The following is a 21,204-nucleotide window of genomic DNA, read 5'->3' as shown; positions in this document are numbered from 1 at the left end:
TAGAAATTGTACTAGATTCTAATTTTTAGAGAGTATAAGGAAAAACATACAGGGCGTTGTTGACACACTTGTTGATAATTTTTCGCATAATCGCCAGCCCCTTCAATGCTTGTGGCGAGGCGTGTGACTCTATCTTTTAGAGGTACCAAAAACAAAAGCCGGGATGACATTCCCGTGGGCGAAGCTTGTGTAGCACGGAATTCTGCCGTTGGGCGTATATAGCGCAACTCATTGCCAGGTCAGTGCCTTCTGTGTTGTCGATCTGGCGTGCTCTGTTTATCTGCAGCGATTGTTCTTGCTGGCGCTTTTTTATTCTTGTTTCGTTTTTTGTGATGGAAAGTGTAAGTCAGCAATGTGCAACTGTGAAATGTTGTTTTCTGCTCGATAAAAAGACTGCTGAAACAGTTTGTGTTGAAAACAACATACAGAAGTGCACGAGTGTCTCGCTCGATTTTGGAATGGCGAAATGGGGATTGATGAGAAGCATCGTTCTGGACGTCCGTCAACTCCCCGAATCGACGAAAATATTGGGGAAAAAAAGAGCTTGTGCTCACAGATCGTCGACAGGCAACTGATCTACCGTCGGATTAGTGGATTATCTAGGAGCCCGGGTCAGCGAGTTTTAACGGAAGGTTTGCTAATGAAACAGTTTGCTGCCAAGTTTGTTCGTCAGGTTCTGACTGCCGAACGACTTGTTGAAACATGTCGTGCATCGAAACAACAGCTGCAGCCTGATCCAGATTTTGCAGCAAAGGTCATTTGGGGTGATGAGTCATGCCGCTGGCGTTACGACCCAGAAAGAAAGCAATAGTCATCCCGTACAAAAACACACAGCCCAGTCAAATCAGACCTAAAAAAATGTTGATTTGCACTTTTGATGCCATGGGCGTAGTTCATTCGGACTTTGTTCCCGTTCTTCTCTCCCCCCCCCCCCCCCCCCCCCCCCCCCCCCCCGCTATGAGACTCATTCAAACCTTTTATTTGGAGATTTTTAGAAGATTGCGCAACAGTGTTTGTCAAGAAAGATGCGATTTGTGGCAATCAGGAGAATGGTTTTTTCATCACAACGCACCTGCACACACGGCCATCCCCGGATAGTGTTTTCGGCTAAAAATGGCACAGCTCCGCTGCCCAACACGCCTTACTTGCCCGACCTGGCTCCGTGCCACTTTTTCTTATTTCCTCGCATCAAAAGCGGCACGGAAGGACACCGATTTGACGGCATCGAAGACGTCAAGAGAATATCCAAAAATGACTACAAAATGTTTCGAACACCGGTGGTAAAAGTTTATTCGTTTTAGTGAATACTATTTTGAAGGGGATAAGGTTACTTTGTAAACCATTTGAAAACAAATACCTTTCAGAAAATAATTGCTGTTTTTTCGGGTACGTCCCGTATGGCCTCCTTGAAGAACGCGCCTGTTCTGTCCCCCACGTCAAAGCCTGTTTCTGCACCTGCTTCTCGGTTAAAATTTTAATTCCACTCATGTGTGCCGCCAGGGAGGTGAAAATATGATGATTTAAAGGCGCCTCTCGTAGAAACGCTGCGGGTGGTTCCAGACCGCCGAACCAAGTGAGTCTGAGAGCGCCTTCTGGCCCCCGTTGTGAGAGGACGGCCGTTGTAATGCAACAAACACGCTCGTCTCGTGAGCATTCATCTTTTGTTTCGACTCTCTCTTAGGATCTCGCAGTATCATTGTCGCCTCCGGTAACTGTGTGGTAAGCGTGACAGAATGTCAGTCCTAAGGTCCCGGATTCGATTCCCGGCTGGGTCGGAGATTATCTCCGCTCAGGGACTGGGTATTGTCTTGGCCTAATCATCATTATTTCATCGCCACCGACGCGAAGAAGTGGCGTCAAATCGAAAGACTTGCACCCGGCGAACGGTCTACCCGAAGGGAGGCCCTAGCCACACGACATTTACATTTTACAGTACCATTGTGGATTGATGGCCTCCGTCGGGGATAGAAATTCGACCAAAATGACGCCTTCTCAGTGTCCAAAACACTAAGACCACAATTTTTTTGCCCGGAATTGTAGCTTCGAATTTGTCGGCACATGCGGAATTGGTGTTGACGCCACTGTTCTGTATCCAGTGACACTAGAGCTCAGAAAATCCTGAAGTTCCAATTCAAGTCGATCAATAAACTCGCGCGTTGCTCTGTCAGTTGTTTCGCGGCCCATGTTGCTTAGAGTTAGCAGCGTTTCTATGAGTGTCTCGGATGTTTTGGAGAGTTGTGGGAACATCAGCAGAAACTGTCGCTCGGAACATCGGTACAACAGTTTTGCGACTGCACTGACTCAGCTGTTCCGAGCCATCATAAACGTCCGCCGGATGGCGCATTACCTAAAGATGGCCTATTAATGGAGGCCGATTCCGGACATATTTTCAATAAGTGGATGTGCGATCAAGACTGTCCTTCATTAATTTTACTTTTAAAGAAAAAATTTTTAGTAGAAATCACGCGCAGCATGTATGCACTTTAGGTTAGGCACTTTTTGTAGGCCAATCGATGCTATTTCACGGTTTGATGCCGTGTCCCTACATCAAATTGTTTGTCTCGATTTCGCCTACACCACTGTGGTGTGTTGTAAAGTTTTCATTGACGCTCTGTAGAGTCGGGTTGCAGTATGCAAGGTAACGAGTTGCGCTGTGCAGTGGCTCTTGTTGAGGTGCTCTAAAAGCAGTGCGTAATTCGGCACCTGGAGAGCTGTCTACACGGTCGGCATCACTTGATGCCGACATGTTGGACGCCACGTCGCACACATTCCTATCCGCCGTCCTGCCCGTCGATTGCTTGCCGCATGCTAAGGATTTCACAACATTTCTCTTTCCCTCCCGCCGTTCCCCGAAAGCAATCTGCCCTAATTGGCGTGAACACAGAGGCAACTGGGTTCTGGGTTTCCCGCCCTACCTTTTGCGTGTCGCAGATATTGTGCAAACACCCGTCACAGTAGACTGCTGGTACGCTTCCGCTCTGCACAGAGGCGTATGGAGAAACTGTTCATTACACCGCCAGTTAACCTGATACTTCATGCACTTGAAATCACTAATAGATCTCCAGATTCGTTTAACGACAGCGCAACATAGCTGGTTCTAGATGTTTTTATTCACGGTGGGCAACTCGACACATGCGGCTTCGTACAGGTTCACGGAACTGCGGTTGGAGACTATTATTTTTGCAGTTTAACGGCAACAGCAGACGTCGACTAACATCACGCTCTTCACATATTTTTAAACCTTTGAGTAGCGTACGACTTCTTACATTTATGGTAGCCGAAAACCACAGTGCCATCCCTCGTATACTGATAGTACGAAAATGTCTACAGAAGTTTCAACTTGTTAATATCTTCGGTAGTAAATGGACGTCAAAAGAAACGTCAACGCAGTGACAAAGCGTAAAGCATTCTGTGCTGTGTCGCTGTGCTGTTACCATAGTGAGTAGGGTGTCACACCGGGATATCGGCCGTGAGAAAGTATATTAATATTTGACACTTAACAGAGGAATTGTTTAGTTATACAATTGAAGTTGTATATAGAATGTTTCAGTGTTGTCAGGAACTTTCGGGGGGTGATGTATCAATCTGAGGTGAGGGAATGACCGAGCCGAAAGTTGCTCTGAAGTTATCGTTCTCAAATGACTCACAGCGGACCTACTGTAAGACCTTGGCTCTCCATGTTTTTACAGGTGGTAGTATGGACCAAAACAAAGTCAGGTAATTGTGGACTCTTAAAACGCATACTTCAGAGACCTGTGAGCACTTGGTCGGTAGAAGAGACGTTTCAGAGTAGCAAAGATGAAGTGCCCGCAGCTCTTCAGGGAGGGACTCCAGAGCTCATGTTTACTGTCTTGGGACCATACTACGTCCACTGTCAATATGGAAAGAAAAGAGCTGGCAGTATGTTCAGTGTCAGATGTGCCGGACACACGTTTGGTTACACCTTTCGACTTGGGGCCCCTTGCCATTGCCTCAGATTGATACATTTCCCTTCCCCATCATCCGTTAAAGGTCGTATCACCACGTACGTAAATGACAACTCTGATACTTGACAGCGCTCAGAAGTTTCAAAGGCGGAGAAAAACGTCCGAATATTTGAGAACTGCGTTGAACTGCTGAAGCGGACATTGTGTATGAACCGGAAATGAAAGATATATACTTACACGAATATTGTAGCTGTTCATATAAGTACACCACTGGCCATCAAAATTGCTACATCAGGAACATGACGTGCTACAGACGCGAAATTTAACAGACAGGAAGAAGATGCTGTGATATGCAAATGATTAGCTTTTCAGAGCATTCACACAAGGTTGGCGCCGGTGGCGACACCTACAACGTGGTGACACGAGGGAAGTTTCCAACCGATTTCTCTTAAACAGTAGTTGACTGGCGTTGTTTGGTGAAACGTTGTTGTGATGCCTCGTGTAAGGAGGAGAAGTGCGTACCATCAAGTTTGCGACTTTGATAAAGGTCGGATTGTAGCTTATCGCGATTGCGGTTTAACGTATAGCGACATTGCTGCTCGCGTTGGTCGAGATCCAATGGCTGTTAACAGAATATGGAATCGGACATAAATATTGCTTTCAGTGTCACGATTTTACCAGCCCTACATACTTCAATAATCCGATGGAATTTGTGTTGCACTTGAGTAACTCCAGATGATACTTTCTCTCGGCCGACGGACTGGCGACGTCGCTATTTTAATTCCTTGGCCAGTAACAAGCCGTGAGGTCTAATGACCGACCCGCTGCGTGTGGCCGGCACGTCACCTCAGGTGTGACTGCACTGTACGTCAGCTGCGTGTCCACTCCACTCCACTCCACTCCCCCCCCCCTACTTGGCTACGTCTCATTACGCATGCGCCGCGACCTGCCCCACGGCGCCACAGCAGGGCCGAGTTGTCCGCAGTCGGCTGCCCACGTGTGGGCGAGGAGGGGGAAAAAAGCACGTGGGTAAGTGGCGCGACACGTGGCGACGCACGTGCCCAGCAGACTGAGACACGCGGCGGAGCGTGCACCGGACACCTGGGCGTGGCGCTGCAACAGGTGGCAGCAGCTCGAGGGGTTCCCCGCTGCGCGCGGCTGCCAATTACCCGCCACGAAAATCCTCCGCGGGCCATTGTCTCGCTCACGCGACCTGCCCTGAAAGGGCTGCGCGTTTTTTATCGTCACCGGGCTCGCTCATTGATCTGTAATGGGTACGCCTAGTGTTGCCACCACTTAAAATCGCAGACCCTGAACAATAGTCAGATGGGTTATTTTCTTTTCGACACGCGCACGGTGTGTCTATGATGAAGTAGGTCGCCTCACACAGTGCCCCGGTGGGAGCTGGAACATGAAAGGGGACTGTTGCCCTTGTTCTCTACATTACAGTGTGCTAGCCACGGTTTTTTTATACGCTAAAGAGGCAAAGAAACTGGTACACCTGCCCAATATCGTGTGGCACCATCAGTCCTGCAGGCATGTCCATAAATCCGTGAGAGTACGAGCGGATGGAGATCTCTTCTGAACAGTGTGTTGCAAGGCGTCCCAGATATGCTCATGCCTTGGGATTTTGGTGGTCATGAGAAGTGTTTAAACTACGAAGAGTGTTCCTGGAGCCACTCTGTAGCATTTGTGAACGTGTGGGGTGCCGCATTGTCCTGCTGGAATTGCCCAAGTTCGTCTGAATGCACAGTGGACATGAATGGATGCAGGTGATCAGACAGAGTGCTTACGTACGTATCACCTGTCAGAGTTGTATCAGGGGTCCGACATCACTCTTAACTGCACAATTACAGAGCCTCCATCAGCTTGAACAGTCCCCTGCTGACATGCAGGCTCCATTGATTCATGAGGTTGTCGCCATACCCGTAGATGTCCATCCGCTCCATACAACTTGAAACGTGACTCGCCGTACCAGGCAACATTTTTCCAGTCGTCAACAGTCCACCGTCAGTGCTGACGGGCCGAGGCTTTGTGTCGTTCCGTCATCTAGGCTACACGAGTGGGTCTTTGGCTGCGAAAGCCGATATCGGTGATGTTTCGTTGACTGACTTGCACGCTGACACTTGCTGACGGCGCAGCGTTGAAACCTGCAGCAGTTTACGGAAGGGTTGCGCTTCTGTCGCGCTGAACCATCGTCTTCAGTCTGCACTGTTCTTGAAGGATCTTTTTCCGGCGGCAATGATGTCGGAGATTTGATGTTTTATCGGATTGCTGATATTCACGGTACACTGGTGAAATGAAATGGTCGTACGGGAAAATTCCCACTTCACCGTTACGCCGGAGATGCTGTGTCCCATCGCTCGCGCACCGACTATATCACCACGTTGAAACGAACTTGAACCTTGATAACCTGCCACTGTAGCAGCACTGACCGCGCCAGACAATTGTTTTACATAGGCGTTGCGACCGGAGTGCCGTATTCCGACACAGTGGAAAAGTGATCTGTAAGCCGTCTCCTTTGCAAACGGATTAAATTTTCATAGTGTTTTGTCTATGAAATTACATACGCCGCTTACTTGAAACTGAGCCTACGTGGTACTTCCATTTCATACCCCTGTGGTCTGCTGTGACCAGTTATTTGGCTGAACTGCCAGATTCCATTTGTAATTCGCTGGTAGCTATTTCCCCCCCCCCCCCCCCCCCCCTCTCTCTCTCTCTCTCTCTCTCTCTCTCTCTGTCTCTGTCTCTCTCCCTCTCTCTCTCTCTCTCTCTCTCTCTCTCTCTCTCTCTCTCTCTCTCCCTCCCTCCCTCCCTCTTCCCTCCCCCCCCCCCCCCTCTCGCTCCAGACACGGCATGGCAGATCGTTGGAACGCAATTTTATATATTTACACCTTCAATGAACTATGGAATCAAAAATGTCCTTGATTGCAAAAACGGGCACTTTTGATACTTACGTCATCTACCACGAATGGGAAACAATGGTTTGAGTAAAGCGTGTTTTTTTCGTTGAAACTGAATATTCAACAAAAATGGGGGTTCCTCCATTTTAAAATTGCAAAGCTGACCCCGCCGACGCGCTAGCGGTGGTTCGATGGCCATTTCTATCACAGAGAGATGATCCTTACTGGTAATAACTTTCCCTTCACCTAGAACTGTTTCCGCACGATCCGTCTTTTTCGAGATATTTAGCTGCCGCAAGTTACAGCAGAGAAGTCCGTATATGGAACCTTTTTTGTAGTTGCGTTTCTTTTGACTGGTGGAATGCTACAGTCTGAGCTGGATGTCGGTCTAACATAAAGTCTAGCGCTAATGACTAATCTAAGGTCTTGCGTTTAATTAAGTCAGCTTTTAAGTCAAAGTTGTCGGAACACTGGGTTAGTAGACGGCGGCGAGTAAAGATCTTATGCTGACTTCATCTAGCTGGGAAGCCGACGATAACTTCTGCTACCACTGAGAAGAGATGTAGTTCATCTTGACGGAAGTCGCGCGAAACGTAGTTTCTACGAACTGTCCCACATTTTATACTGGATTTAAATTACCTGCGGTGCAACATATTATGTACAGTCTGCCTTTGATGTCTAAATCGAAAAGACAGTGCGTTACAAATTGTTACTTTCATGTTCTTGAGCAACGTAGCGCAGGCTGCCTGGTTTACTCACACAGCGGACAACGCGAAACTAATAAAGGCAATAGACTCGTAATTACGGTTTTGCGTCTTCTACCGCAAATGATTTATGTGCTTAACTCAGTAAAGTATTTGTGAAGTTTCGAGCTGTTTTATCCGTTAGAATTAGATTCCGTAGCGTCGGATAGTGGGGGTTGCTTCTAAAATAGTTTGTTACTTGAATATTATCTTGCGAGAACTATCCATTTCCTTTTCGGCGTAAATTTAACATTTTTTTACTTTGCTTGAGTGAGATGGCTTTTCTTTGCCTTCCCGTAACAATGATCCTGTCGCGCCAATGGCTGGATCCTATTACTGTGGGCTGAGAAAGGCCTCGTGCGGTGATTCGAACTGCTGTAATTTTCGAGGCGAGGTTCGCTCATCTTTTAATACTAATGGATCAGGTGTGTGGCTAAGTGTTACCGCCTTTTGCCGTAGGTACCGACAGCGTACCTAGAACCCAGGGAAAATATTGTTTTAAGTAAACTGACATTGTACATATAGGTGATAATTACATTTACCAAATCAGCAAGTCTGCTCACATTTCGGTGGTCCTCAAGATTTTCGTCATGGCTGCAACACCTTTTCCATTTGCACATGTTTGTTCACGTATGGGGCGAGTTTGTTTGCTGTACATGGGACCACGCGTCGCGTCGTTAAGTGCCACTAATTTTTCATGTTGTGAGCATCTAGTCAAAGACCTCTCGTAAGCTACATTTTTCTTGGCCTGCCTGTATCCAATTGGCAACCTATTTGTGGCCATTCCTCGGCCAGTAACCGCATGGAGATAAAATACATCGCATTACAGAAGGTCGCTTCAGTTCCCATTCTTCTCTTGATATACAAAAGCGCCTCGTATGATGCTGTCCTTAGAACCTGTGTTTCTGCTCAGTAGTATTCTGCACAAATATTCCTACCTTCGTATTTTCCCTTATTCCACAAGGCAGTTCAGCTGGCTTGTTATGGCTTTCCCTAGACCCTCTCATTTTCGCGGGTTCTCTCTATGGCTAGTGTGCCGCTCCAGTATCTGAACTCCTGAACAATTCTTATCTTACCGAGACTGCTCCTTGGTCCGTAACTAATAAATATGCGGTTTATTGGCAAACACCACCTCGCAGATTCTTCTATACGTTGACACATCATATACTCAACAGATCTCCCTATGCTACAACGATTCTCGTAAATCTCTGACTTCTGTCCCACTTCTTGCCGTCGACGATTCGATAGCGTGTACTGAACAGAGCAGCTACACTCCATCCCCCATACTTCGACCATATTTTTTTGTTTTCCTTTTGAACATAAAGCTGATAGGACATCCATCATTCTAGGGTTACGTTTATTGGATAAGCTACCACGTGTGTGTAGAGGTCTCCACATACATCTCCTGTGTCTGGGAACTTTTTTGTTCTTTGCCTTCTAAACGTTCGCGAAATCGTTTCAGCAGTCGGTAGTGTAAGGGCACACGTACACGTGTCCGAGGGAGTACTCGAACGTCCGGCGGTAGGGGCAGCGCGAACTGTGGCAAGGCCCCTGAGACCACGCGGCTATCCCACGCTCGTAGCCGTGTGTTTGAGAATGAAACCATGTAGAGAATTGCAACGAACTAAATGCAGTTTCAAACCTTACTGACCCTTCGATTACGTGTTTAGTGGCCAACAGGTCACGTGTCAACTCATCTGTAACGTAAGCAGAAGCTTCAACCTGTTCCATACGTACAAGTTCCGCCCTTCAAAGAAGTTGGGGAGTATACTGGTAACATATTGGTCCGAGAGGGTTCGATATTACAGGTAATGGACTCCTGTAGCGTATTGTGTGTACTCGTGTTCGTACCAGGTGTAAAAGTATGAAATGGGAATTTGGTTGCAATAATTACACGCCTGTTGTTTGAAATTGATAAATAGTATTTTAAAGTAATCTCCATTGCTATGTATACATTTCTCTTACCTCTCGGCCATACTATGAATTCCACGCTAAAAAAGCAGTTCTTCTTCCGAAGTGAACCGGTCGGCGAGCCATTCTCGTACATTCCCATACGAACTGAGAGCTGAGGCGTCGCTCAGCTAAAGCGTGTGATGCAAGTAGACGATAACCGGACGAGCCGAGCCTGCAGAGTACGCCGCATCCCCCAGTATTTCCCAGCTGAGCACGATTGTGTCCATGACCCGTTTGGAATCGCTCATTTGCTGTTGGTAGCGATCAGTTTTAACAGTTTCGCCAGGTTTTAACAGCTCATAATACAAGAGACCCTTCTGATCCCACCAAACACGATATTTGTCTTCTTTCCAAAGCGATTTTGTCTTGCAGTGGATGTCGATGGTTCGTCTGGATTCACCCACGATTTAGGACGCTTAGGATTCTCAATGTGCCCATTTTTCATCATCTTTCACTATTCGATGTAGAAACGAGTTTGTTTTGTATGTGTCGGGTAGCATTTCACAAATGGTTCTCAGATTTGCATGGTGTCTTTCATTCAGCTCACGCGGAACCCATTTGCGCACTTTCTGTACCTTTCCCGCAGCTTTCATCCGAAGAGGAACGGCTTCCTGCGTCACATTAAATTGTTTCGCACGTTCGTGTTGAGTTTGAGTATCGTCTTCATCGAATAAGGCGTGCAAATCGTTGTCTTCGAACTTTTTCGGCAGTTTGCCGTCTTCGTCGTGTCTCACGTGAAAATCGCCACTTTTGAACATTTTGAAGCACTCGAAACACTGTTTTCCCAACAGCGAAAGCTTCGAGAAGCATTGGATGCGGTTCTTCAGCAGTTTTGTTCAAATGGCAGCAGAAGACCAATGGTGTCCGCAAGTCGTAGTTGGTAGGCAAGAAGCTCGGCACGATTACAGGTTTGAAGCAGAGACCGATGTGTGGAACTTGGATTCTATATATGAAACTGGCGACTTAGAGGCAGCGGAGAGGCTTCCCCCCAGGGAGCCTTTCATAACAGACGAATGTAACCCTAAATGCTAGAGTCTTACAATAATTGTGGTGTACACGGACGTGGAATCAGTGTTTGGGGAGAAATCGCCGACACGGTGTAACCGAGGCGCAAGAAGGGTAGCCGAGATGTAAAACACCGTTAAGAAGCGTCCACAGGCTGGCCGGCACACCGGACCTCGGCACTAACCCGTCGGGAGGAGTCGTGCAGGGGACCGGCACGCCTTGCCGCTCGGGAAGAAGCGCGGGTAGCCGGGCGGGCTCTGTTCTACTGGGGTTGCTCTGCCACGGCATTCGCCGACAGCAGGTAGCGCTGCAGATGCGATGTGTAGGGGGATGCCGGCTTCGTACTTGGACAGCTGGCAGTGGAGGTGACCGACTAACGGAGTGTGTTTGGCCCGCAGGACACGGGAGCCGGAGCTGGCGCACCCCGGTCCGGAGTCGCGAGAGCCCCGCGCAGCTGCCGCAGCTGCGCCGCCTGACGAAGCGTGCCGGCCATGAGGCGCGCCGCCCGCAGGACGTCACTGCGCCGCAGGGAGCGAGTGCCCTAGTGCGACGAGCATGAAGCGCAGAAAGACCAGTCGCCACTGACTTTCTTTTACTTTTTTTAGTTCGCTGGGCACACTTAGTGCCGGGCGTTTTTCGTTTGCCCCCTTTTGCCCCGTTTTAGTTCGACTCTTGTGTTGGGGAGTGGTCGCCGTTTGCCCGCGGCAGTGTAGCGCAGCCCGGCGAGCTCGCGGCTATGGCGGCGCACGGCGCGGCCACGGCGTCCGCAGGCGGCCCGGCCAACCACTGCAAGGACTGCGGCCTCTACTTCGACAGCGTCAAGTCGCTGGACGTCCACCTCCACTACCACAAGGAGAACCTGCTCAGCAAGTGGGCCACGACGGCCGCCGCCGCCGCCAGGGGCGTGCCCGCGGCCGCGGCCGGGGGCGCCGAGGAGGCCAACAACAACCACAACCACAGCCACCACCACCACCACGCCGGCACCGCGGCCAGCAGCCGGCGGCGGAGGCCCGCGCAGCAGCAGCAGCAGTCGCCGCCGGAGGACAGCAAGGGATCTCCCGGGCCCGGGCCCCCGAGGCCGCCCTCCGGGGGCTACTACGCACAGCAGGGCGCGCCTTCGCCCTTCGAGCCCTCGGCGACCTCTCAGTTCGGTTTCGTGCCCGCGCAGTCGCCGTCCTCGGTCGGCGCAGCCTTCCACCCGGCTCTGCACCCCGCCTTCTCTGGCGGCAGCGGATCCCTGTTCCCCGGGGTGCCTCACCAGCAGGTGCAGCAGGACGGCCCCCTCTACCACCACCAGCTGCAACTCCAGCACCACCACCAAGCTTCCCCGGGTCCGGACCACTTCGTGCCGGGCGGCGGAGACGTGGGCGTGTCGTCGTCGACTGCTCCGTCCGGCCCCGGACTGCGCTTCCACCCGTACCGCCAGCAGGCGGGCACGCCCCCGGCCCCGGCGAGGCCGCCGCCGCCCTCGTCGCCGGCGCAGTGCGAGCGCTGCGGCCACGTGTGCGAGAGCGACCGCGCCCTGGCCGACCACGTGGCCTCGGCGCACCCGCCCACGCCGTCCGTGGCCGCTCCCGCGCTGCCCGCCAACGGCGGTCCCGCCTCCGCGTCGTCGGCGTCGGCGTCGCCGGCGCCGCAGCCTTCGCCTACCGACGTGGAGCGGCGCGCTCGTGAGGCGTCGCCGAGGCCCGCCAAGACGGAGGAGGAGGCCACGGCGGAGATCCTCGACCTGGACTCTCACAAGGTGTGCACCGTCACTCTGTACATGTCTCTGTCTTCATCTCTACTATAAAAGTTCCATTATCCACAGGGCTACAGGTTGTCCTTTTTCGGGTCGGTTTTCCCTATTCTCTCGGCCCCTCACACCATCCTCGAGTCTCGCACATTGGTTGCCGATGTGACTTCTTGTGGTGTCGGTCCACAGATTGGTTTGATGCAGCTCTCCGTGCCACTCTATCCTGCGCGAGCCTCTTCATATCACAGTTACTACTGCGACCTACATCCCTCTGCATCTGCTTAGTGTATTCCTCCCTTGGTCTCCCTCTACGATTTTTACCCTCCACGCTGCCCTCCAGTACTAAATTGGTGATCCCTTAATGCCTCAGAACATGTCCTACCAACCGATCCCTTGTTCTAGTCACGTTGTGCCACAAACTCTTCTCTCCTATTCTATTAAATACCTCCATCTTCCTAGGAGATCCACAACTCTTGAGGATATGTGCGTGGCGAGCACAGGGCCCCGACCTACTGCAGCTTTCGTTCTTTTCGGGGCTGCATTTCCTTCCTCATCCCCTCCTTGCTCCTCCCCTCTCCTTCCCCTCTCTTGGCGTCCTTGATAATATTGGCCCCCGCTATCCTCCTGGTTCTGTTGGTTTTGCAATTTAGCTTTGTTGTGTAATCGCCGCCACCTTTTGGCACTCCCTGCTCCCCATCTGGGGTTTGACCTCCAATACTAAATTTCTCTTCCATAGTGTGAGCCATTTGGGGAAGGGCACCTTACCCTCCCAGTACATTCCACCGTTCCTGTCACGTTCTTGTCTGATGCTAGCGTGCATAGCCAGCCCGTGTGGTGGGGTCACTAGTACCCTTTTGCTTCAGCCCCCTGAGCACACAGGGATCGCACTTCTGATACCTGAGCTGTGACCACCTCATGCGAGCCTTGGAGTGGTTGCTCGAGCATCGGAAGTCCCGACAATGACCGCCGTGCCAGACAGCACTTGCTGTGGCTTGGTGGCGCCGGTGAGGAGAGCCCCTGATCGGAATGGGTGGTATCGGGGCGGACGCTATGCAAATGAAACGCATACGGGTCCACAACTCTGGCCGTTCTTCTGCGGCCGTCTCTGTGCGTGGAAATGATTCTTCTAGTGCTGTTTCTCTTACCCCTTCAGCATTCCCTTCCGTCGCAACCCCATGGGAAGGAGGTCACGCCCATCGGCTAGGGGTCCCGGACTGATGGGGATACTTTCACCAATACCAAACCTTCATTCCTTGTGGAACACATTGACGACAAGTTTGGCGAAGTGGACTCCCTCAGCAAGGTGCGGTCGGGTTCGTTGCTGATCAATACTGCTTCAGCTGCCTACTCTGCGGCTCTTCGTGCCTGTAACCATCTTGGCACAACCGTTACCCTCCATCAGTCTCTAAATATGGTTCAAGGTGTGATTTTTCACAGGGACCTCATCCTTAAAGTTGATCAACTTCGGGACAATCTCAGATGGTAGGGTGTTCACTTTGTTCAACGTATTCAGAAGGGTCCTAAGGACAATTGCATTGATACTGGTGCCTTTATCCTCGCCTTTGAAGGGGATACCCTCCCTGTGTTTGCGGTTTGGACACGTCTTCCCGCTGTTCACAAGCCCCTCTGTCTGGTGACTGGACGTCCACTCCGTGAGCGGTCCCTGTGTTCCCCCTCCTGTGTGTTAATTGTCATGGCAATCATTCTCCACGTTCACCAGATTGCCCAGTATATAAGAAAAGATACAGGAGTATAAGTCCCTCGATCATTTAACCTACACACAGGCTCGTAAGAAGTATACATGTCTTCACCCCTTCCTCCCCTTCCTTACCCCAACCCCGGACCCCTGTCCTCGCCTCTCCCCTGCGGCTCCCACACCTTCTCCTCTTGGGCGCTGCTCCCCCTCCCCAGCTGGAGAAATGTCCCACTCCTTTGGTGTCTGGCGGTCAAGCGCGCACCTTCCAGGATGCTCCTTCGCGGCACCTTCCATGCCAAAGGTCTGTTGCCACGCGACGACTACGAGAACCGAGGTCTCTCGGCCCGCAGGTCGCCCGATCTCGTTATGTTCACGATCTTGCTTGTGGCTCCTCGACATCAACCAGAAAAGAAGAAACGTAAGTTCCGGGACAAAGAGCCTCTGGTGTCACCAGAGGTCCCATCCGCGGCTTCACCACCAGATTCTGACCTTTCGTTCATGGATGTCGCCCCCTCCTTGTCGGTGAGGGTGGTGACCCCGTAGTATGACTTGCTTTAGCCTGTTCAACCCCCATTTAAATAAATGTTCTGTGGTTGTCCAATGGAATTGTACTGGATACTATTGTCGCCTTCCGGAATTGAAATCCCTTATTTCGTCTTACTCTGCAGCTTGTGCGGTTCTACTGGAATATCATTTTACTGATGATCACTCACCGACCCCCTGTGGGTTGTTTTTTTCCTTTCGAAATCGGGTCTGACCCAAGCAGGCTTCTGTACTTCGTACGTTTGTACGTTGGTCCGTACAGACATTGCTAGCATGTGGATTCCTCTTCAAAACTACATTGGAAGTAGTTGCTGTTAGGGTCCACCTGGACTCGGAGGGCATGGTTTGAAATCTTTATCTCCCTCCTGAGAGGACTCATACACCAGCTGCCTTAACTGCCCTTCTTCAGCAACTTCCACCTGCCTCCCTCCTCCTCAGGGATTTTAATGCTCATCATCCCTTGTGGAGCAGTGCATTTCCATCTAGACGAGGTCTTCTCTTAGGTCTGTTTATTACAGACCACGACTTGTGCCTTCTTAATGATGGCTCCCCTACTCATTTCATTGCCGGTCATGGTACCTTTTCTGCCATTGATCTTTCTCTTTCTTCTCCCTCTCTCCTCCCTTCATTACACTGGTCACCACACGACGACCTTCGTGATTGTGACTATTTCCCGTTGATTCTCTCGCTCCCTTCCCGCTTCCCGGTGGACAGGTTACCTCGTTGGTCTTCCAACGCGCCGATTGGCCTCTATAAACTGCACAGGTCGTGTTTTCTCCCTCTTTGTCGGGTTGTATTGATGACGTCCTACGTGACGTGTCTGGCGCGATTGTTCGCACTGCCACCCTTGCTGTACCTCGCTCATCTGGACCATTTTGTCGGCGGCAAGTCCCCTGGTGGAGTACGGCCATTGCCATTGCCATCCGTGATTGCCGTCGAGCTAAACAGCTTAAGAGCCACCCCTCTGTTGCCAGCCTTATTACCTTCGTGCTAAAGCCCGTTATTTAATCAAACAGAGCAAGCGGATATGTTAGAAACGATTTGTTTCTTCCCTCGGTTCTACTGTCCCTATGTCGAGGGCATGGGCTACACTTCGCTCTCTCCAAGGTTGCCATTGGCAGTCCACCCTCCCAGGCCTTCACCTCCCAGATGGCCTTTGTATGGAACCGTTTGCAAGTTACTTGAACGGATGGTAACACGTCGGCTCAATTGGGTCCTCGAATCTCGGAATCTATTGTCCCCTTACCAGTGTGGCTTCCGAGAGGGACGGTCTCCAATCGATCATTTACTTCGCTTGGAATCTGCAGTTCCGCATGTTTTTCCCAGCACCGCCATTTGGTTGCAGTATTTTTTGACCTACGCAAGGCCTATGACATGGCCTGGCGCCATCACATCTTACTTACCCTTCATCAATGGGGTCTTCGGGGCCCACTCTCGATTTTTATGCGCCACTTCCTGTTCCATAGTTCATTCAGGGTTCGGGTTGGTACTGTTTTTAGTTCTCCATGGGCCCAGAAGACAGGCACCCCACAGGGTTCTGTCTTGAGTGTACTTCTTTTCCTCATTGCTATCGATGGACCAGTGGCATCTGTCGGTCCTTTGGTCGCCCCTGCTCTGTATGTGGATGATTTCTGCATTTAGCTTAGTTCCTCTTCGATGGCCTCTGCAGAGTGGCAGCTCTAGGGAGCTATACAGCGTTCCTCTGCACGGACCCTCTCACAGGGGTTTCAGTTCTCTCCTTCAAAATCGCGGGTGGTCCACTTCTGTCGCCGTACTACGATCCACCCTGATCCAGAGCTCTATCTCGATGCACCAAGATTGCCTGTGGTCCCACAGTTTCGTTTCCTGGGTCTTCTTTTTGACAACAAACTCACTTGGCTGCCCAGACTTCTGAAGGTAAGATGTTTCCGTAAACTCAATGTCCATCATTTCTTTGCCCACTCCTCTTGTGGGTGCGGACCGCTCCCCCCTCCTCCGTTTTTATCGTGCTCTAGTTCTGTCTCGCTTTGACTATGGTTGTCAAGTTTATGGTTCGGCTACTCCTTCTGCACTGTACATGCTGGATCCAGTCTACCACTGTGGTATCCGTTTTGCCACTGGTGCCTTCCCTACTAGCCCTGTTGATAGTCTCCTGGTTGAAGCTAGGAACCCCCTCTCCCCTTTCTGTTTGGTGGCCCCAACTTCTGGTTTCTTACACAATCGCTGTCTGTGCCTCTCCCACTCATCCTCCATTTTCTATCCTGTTCCCAGACCATGGATATTGCCCACCTGATTCCCGCCCTCGGGCGGGTTTCACGGTTGGGCTCCGCCTTGCACTTCTTTGCCGTGATTTTCAGCTTTCTTCTTTGTCCTGTCTTCCTCGCTCCCTCCCCTCCACACCCCCTCTGCCCCCCCCCCCCCCCGCTTGATTATTTCCTCTGATGGATCTCCGCCGAGGTCTGGAAGATTCCATCCTCCTGATGGTGTTCCGTTCTGTTTTCCGCCGAATTTTATGGGAGTTTCGGGAAGCTGTTTTTTACACTGATGGCTCTAAATCTGCTGATCATGGGTGGTATGCCTTCACGTCCTCTGTTGGAACGGAAAATCATCTGCTGCCACCTACATGTGGGGTGTTTACTGCGGAATTGATGGTAATTTCCCAGGCCTTTACCTTTATTAAACAGTCCCAACACAATCGCATTTTGTTATGTATGGGCTGAATGAGTGGCCTTCTGGCTATTTCGCGCCATCCCTTGGTCTCTGGTATGCATGACCAGTCAATGTGATGCTGGGTCCATTGACTTCCTTTGGGTCCCTGACCATGTGGGTGTCCCGGGTAATGAGATCGCTGATCGTTTGGCTGGGGGAGCAGTCACTTACCCCCCGTTTTCTGTAACCCCTCCTGCAGCGGATTTACAGCTTCACATCAAATCCCACTTCGCACAGTCATGGGCCAATTCTTGAGAGGCTACTCCCCTGTCTAATAAACTCCGTGCGATTAAGGTGACACCAGGCCAGTGGCGTTCTTCCTTTCGTCTCTCCACGCTGTGTCGTCTCCGCATTGGCCATACCAGGCTGACCCATGGTTTTCTTCTGCGCGATGAGCCACCCCCACTTTGTGGTTGTAGAGCCTATAAGTCAGTAGCCCCCATTTTGGTTGAATGCCCCCTTCTTTTGGCTCTGCGTGCTAAATACAGACTCCCCACCTTTGATGTTGGCTGACGATTCCCAGATGGTCTCTCTGGTTCTCGGTTCCCTCCTGGAAAGTGGTCTTTATTATCTGGTATTGGGACAGGGCGGTGAGTGTTTGGGTGTCTCCCACTGTAAGGAGTGTTCGGTCTTGGCTATGCTGCTTCAGCATAGCGTTTGGTTCGTTCTCTTGCTGACTTCCCTCGATTTGTTTTTACCATTGACAACATGACTGTCCCTTTACGTTTTTAGCCTTTTCCCTTTTATTGTTCTGACTTTCCTGAGATGTCACTTTAGCGTAATGGACCGCATTTGAAACGAGAAACTGATGACCTTGCTGTTTGGTCCCTTAAACCTCAAACAACGAACCAACCAACCAACATTCATCCAAGATAATGTGCTGTGCTCTACTTACGAAAACACCCTTAGTGCATTTACAAATTTCGCCTCACTCTCCGTTATGTTCACACTTACCTTACTAACGATTGAAATCGTTAGTCAAAGGTTTTTGAGAAATAACGCAATACTGCATCTGCTTGGCTGCGTCTGTCCAGGCTGTTAGCATTAATGTTTTTAAGAAGTTACAGCTAACAGGGCTAGTCTGTTCAAGCAGAAATTTCAGCTAATTCCGTAGTGTTCAGTGTGGTAGGTACGGAGCCTCTTGTGGCTTCTAGGCACGGGCAACTCGCCTGCCCATCCTGCGTCCTGTGCACGTGGCCGGCGGACAGCTGTTCGCTATGAGGGGCGTGCAAAGATAAAAACGGCTTAATGGGGTGAACGTACTTTATTTTTCGACATAGTCTTCTTTCAGACTTACACGCTTGGTCCAAAGCTGTTCTAATTTGTTGACCCCTTCCGAGTAATAGGAATTGTCCAAGTCTGCAAAATAGCTATTAGTTGCTGCAATCACCTTCTCATTTGAATATAATCTTTGTCCTGCCAGCCATTTCTTCAAATTGGGGAACAAGCAGTAGTCCGAGGGAGCCAAGTCTGGAGAGTAGGGGCGGATGTGAAACGAGTTGGAATCCCGTTTCCATTAATTTTGCGACCACAACTGCTGAGGTGTCTGCTGGTGCATTATCGTGGTGGAAAAGACCTTTTTTGCTGTCCAATCGCCGGCGTTTTTCTTGGAGCTCGGTTTTCAGACGGTCCAATAACAATGAATAATATGCACCTGAAGTAATCCTTTCTTTCAGGAGTGCTAGTTCTGCAAGTTTCGCAGAAGAGCTTCTGTAAAGTTTGGAAGGTAGGAGACGAGGTACTGGCAGAAGTAAAGCTGTGAGTACCGGACGCGAGTCGTGCTTCGGTAGCTCAGTTTGTAGAGCACTTGCCCGCGAAAGGCAAAGGTCCCGAGTTCGAGTCTCGGTCGGGCACACAGTTTTAATCTGCCAGGAAGTTTCATATCAGCGCACACTCTGCTGCAGAGTGAAAATCTCATTCTGGAAACATCCCCCAGGCTGTGGCTAAGCCATGTCTCCGCAATATCCTTTCTTTCAGGAGTGCTAGTTCTGCAAGTTCGCAGAAGAGCTTCTGTAAAGTTTGGAAGGTAGGAGACGAGGTACTGGCAGAAGTAAAGCTGTGAGTACCGGACGCGAGTCGTGCTTTGGTAGCTCAGTTGGTAGAGCACTTGCCCGCGAAAGGCAAAGGTCCCGAGTTCGAGTCTCGGTCGGGCACACAGTTTTAATCTGCCAGGAAGTTTCATATCAGCGCACACTCCGCTGCAGAGTGAAAATCTCATTCTGCACCTGAAGTAGTTTACCCTTCTGCAGGTAATCGTTGAGGATAATCGTAAAACAGAGTTGCCATAACCTTTCCGGTCGAAGGAATGGTCTTCGGCCTTTTTGGTGCAGATTCTGCGTGGGCAACCCATTGGTTAGATTGTTCTTTGGCCTCACGAGTATAGTAATGTATCCATGTTTCATCCACAGTGACGAAATGACGCTTTAAGTCCTGCGGATTCTGTCTGACCAGCTGCAAACCATCCTTGCAACACTTCACACGATTCAGTTTTTGATCAAGCGTGAGCAATCATCACATCTGAATGTCTTTCTTGACCATTTTCATCACGAAAGCTTGTACAACTAACCTTTTGTTCTTGTTATTATTGTTATCTTCAGTTAGCGTCTGTTTATCTGTCAATAAGTGATCCAGTCTACATCCATTTGATTCTGGTTCCTTGTAGCCACGCCTACGGTTTCACCTAAAATGTTTACCCAGTATATGTCACCTCATTACCAAATTAATAGTTTCTTGATTGCTATCAACTGATTCCTTTCTTGTCATATTGTGCCCATATGATGATCAGCTGTTCTCATCTCATCTGATCTTGTTTCACCCACCTTAAGCTACATACCAGTCTATAATCTAGTCAAAGTCTTCAGAAACACTTACTTCAGATTGGTTGTTGGCAGTTTATAATTTTCCAGAAATTATTTCCTTAGTATAATCTGTTCCTGCGGGCAATTGTTAACTTTCGGCAGTCAACTGGTGGTTACAGCACGAATAGCCCCCACGGTGGTGACTGTAATCTAATCGCAGGCGACCTTTCAGGTGCATGTGTACGAGGGAGACGCTCCCCACGGGGTTCACGGGCTGCACCCCGGCCCCCTGTGGGGTGGTGCGCACCACACGCAGCTGCTGCACCATGCGCCGCACCAGCACCACCACCAGCACCACCATCAACAGCAGCAGTTGGTGACGATGGACGCGCACGGCCACGGCCACCCGCAGTTCCCACTGCAGCAGCAGCCGCAGCTCACCTTCTTCCAGCCGCACCACTACCTCGAGCTGCAGCAGCACCAGCACCAAGCACAGCACCAGCTGGCACACCACCAGCAGCTCTTCCAGCAGCCTCACCAGCCATCCCCGGGGAGCCCCCTGGGGGCAGTTCCGCCCGCCTCCCATGGGGCACCTACACCCCCGGCAGCTGCTGCCGCCTCTTCCCCTGCGGCGGCCTCCGGCAGTTGGAAGGCGAATGAGCTGCGCCGCCCTAAGACGTACAACTGCTCAGCGTGCAACAAGTGGTTCACCAGTTCGGGACACCTCAAGCGCCACTACAACACCACGCTGCATAAGAATGCTGTCAAGCAGAGTGGGCAGCCAGATCCTGCAACAGCTTCTGGTGAGTATGGCTGTACGGGCAGTTGTCAGCTGAATGTGATTCAGTTTGCTAAGAGACTGGCGCTAGAGACACCGTCGTCCGAATGATCGTAAAGGAGAGTGGACGCGTCTGTGTTGTCGCACTTCCAAATGACTCTATCTTCACCTGTTCTGATAGCAATTCTTGTCACTTGAAACTTAGCGACATGAGCTGTCACAGATCTTCCTTTGTCGTAGATAGTCGGTGGGGTTTGACACTTGAAAGTGAGTAGTAGTGTCGTATTGCATGATCCTTTTATTACTACGTTGATTATTCATCGTTGGCATTCTAAATTCCTGGTTGTTCTGCAGTTCTGCAGCAGTAGCAGCTCGCGCAGATATTGTGAAGTAGTGTTCCACACGATTACATTCGTATCGATCTCTGGAAGAAACG

General features: G+C 50.5%; 1 protein-coding gene across 1 annotated transcript in view; it reads left to right on the top strand.

The window, feature by feature from the left end:
* LOC126295431 (trithorax group protein osa-like) overlaps window positions 1-21,204 on the top strand; it is a 67,708-nt gene that overhangs the window by 40,599 nt on the left and 5,905 nt on the right. Inside the window, exons 2-3 of the mRNA XM_049987915.1 lie at window positions 10,929-12,274; window positions 20,223-20,793. Coding sequence (XP_049843872.1) covers window positions 11,267-12,274; window positions 20,223-20,793 — 1,579 coding nt within the window. The 5' untranslated portion in view covers window positions 10,929-11,266. The remainder of the gene's footprint in view (window positions 1-10,928; window positions 12,275-20,222; window positions 20,794-21,204) is intronic.

Source organism: Schistocerca gregaria, chromosome 11 (assembly GCF_023897955.1).
Source record: "Schistocerca gregaria isolate iqSchGreg1 chromosome 11, iqSchGreg1.2, whole genome shotgun sequence".
Lineage (NCBI taxonomy): Eukaryota > Metazoa > Arthropoda > Insecta > Orthoptera > Acrididae > Schistocerca > Schistocerca gregaria.
The sequence above is the reverse complement of the archived record's forward strand: the minus strand, read 5'-3'. Positions and strand labels throughout refer to the sequence as shown.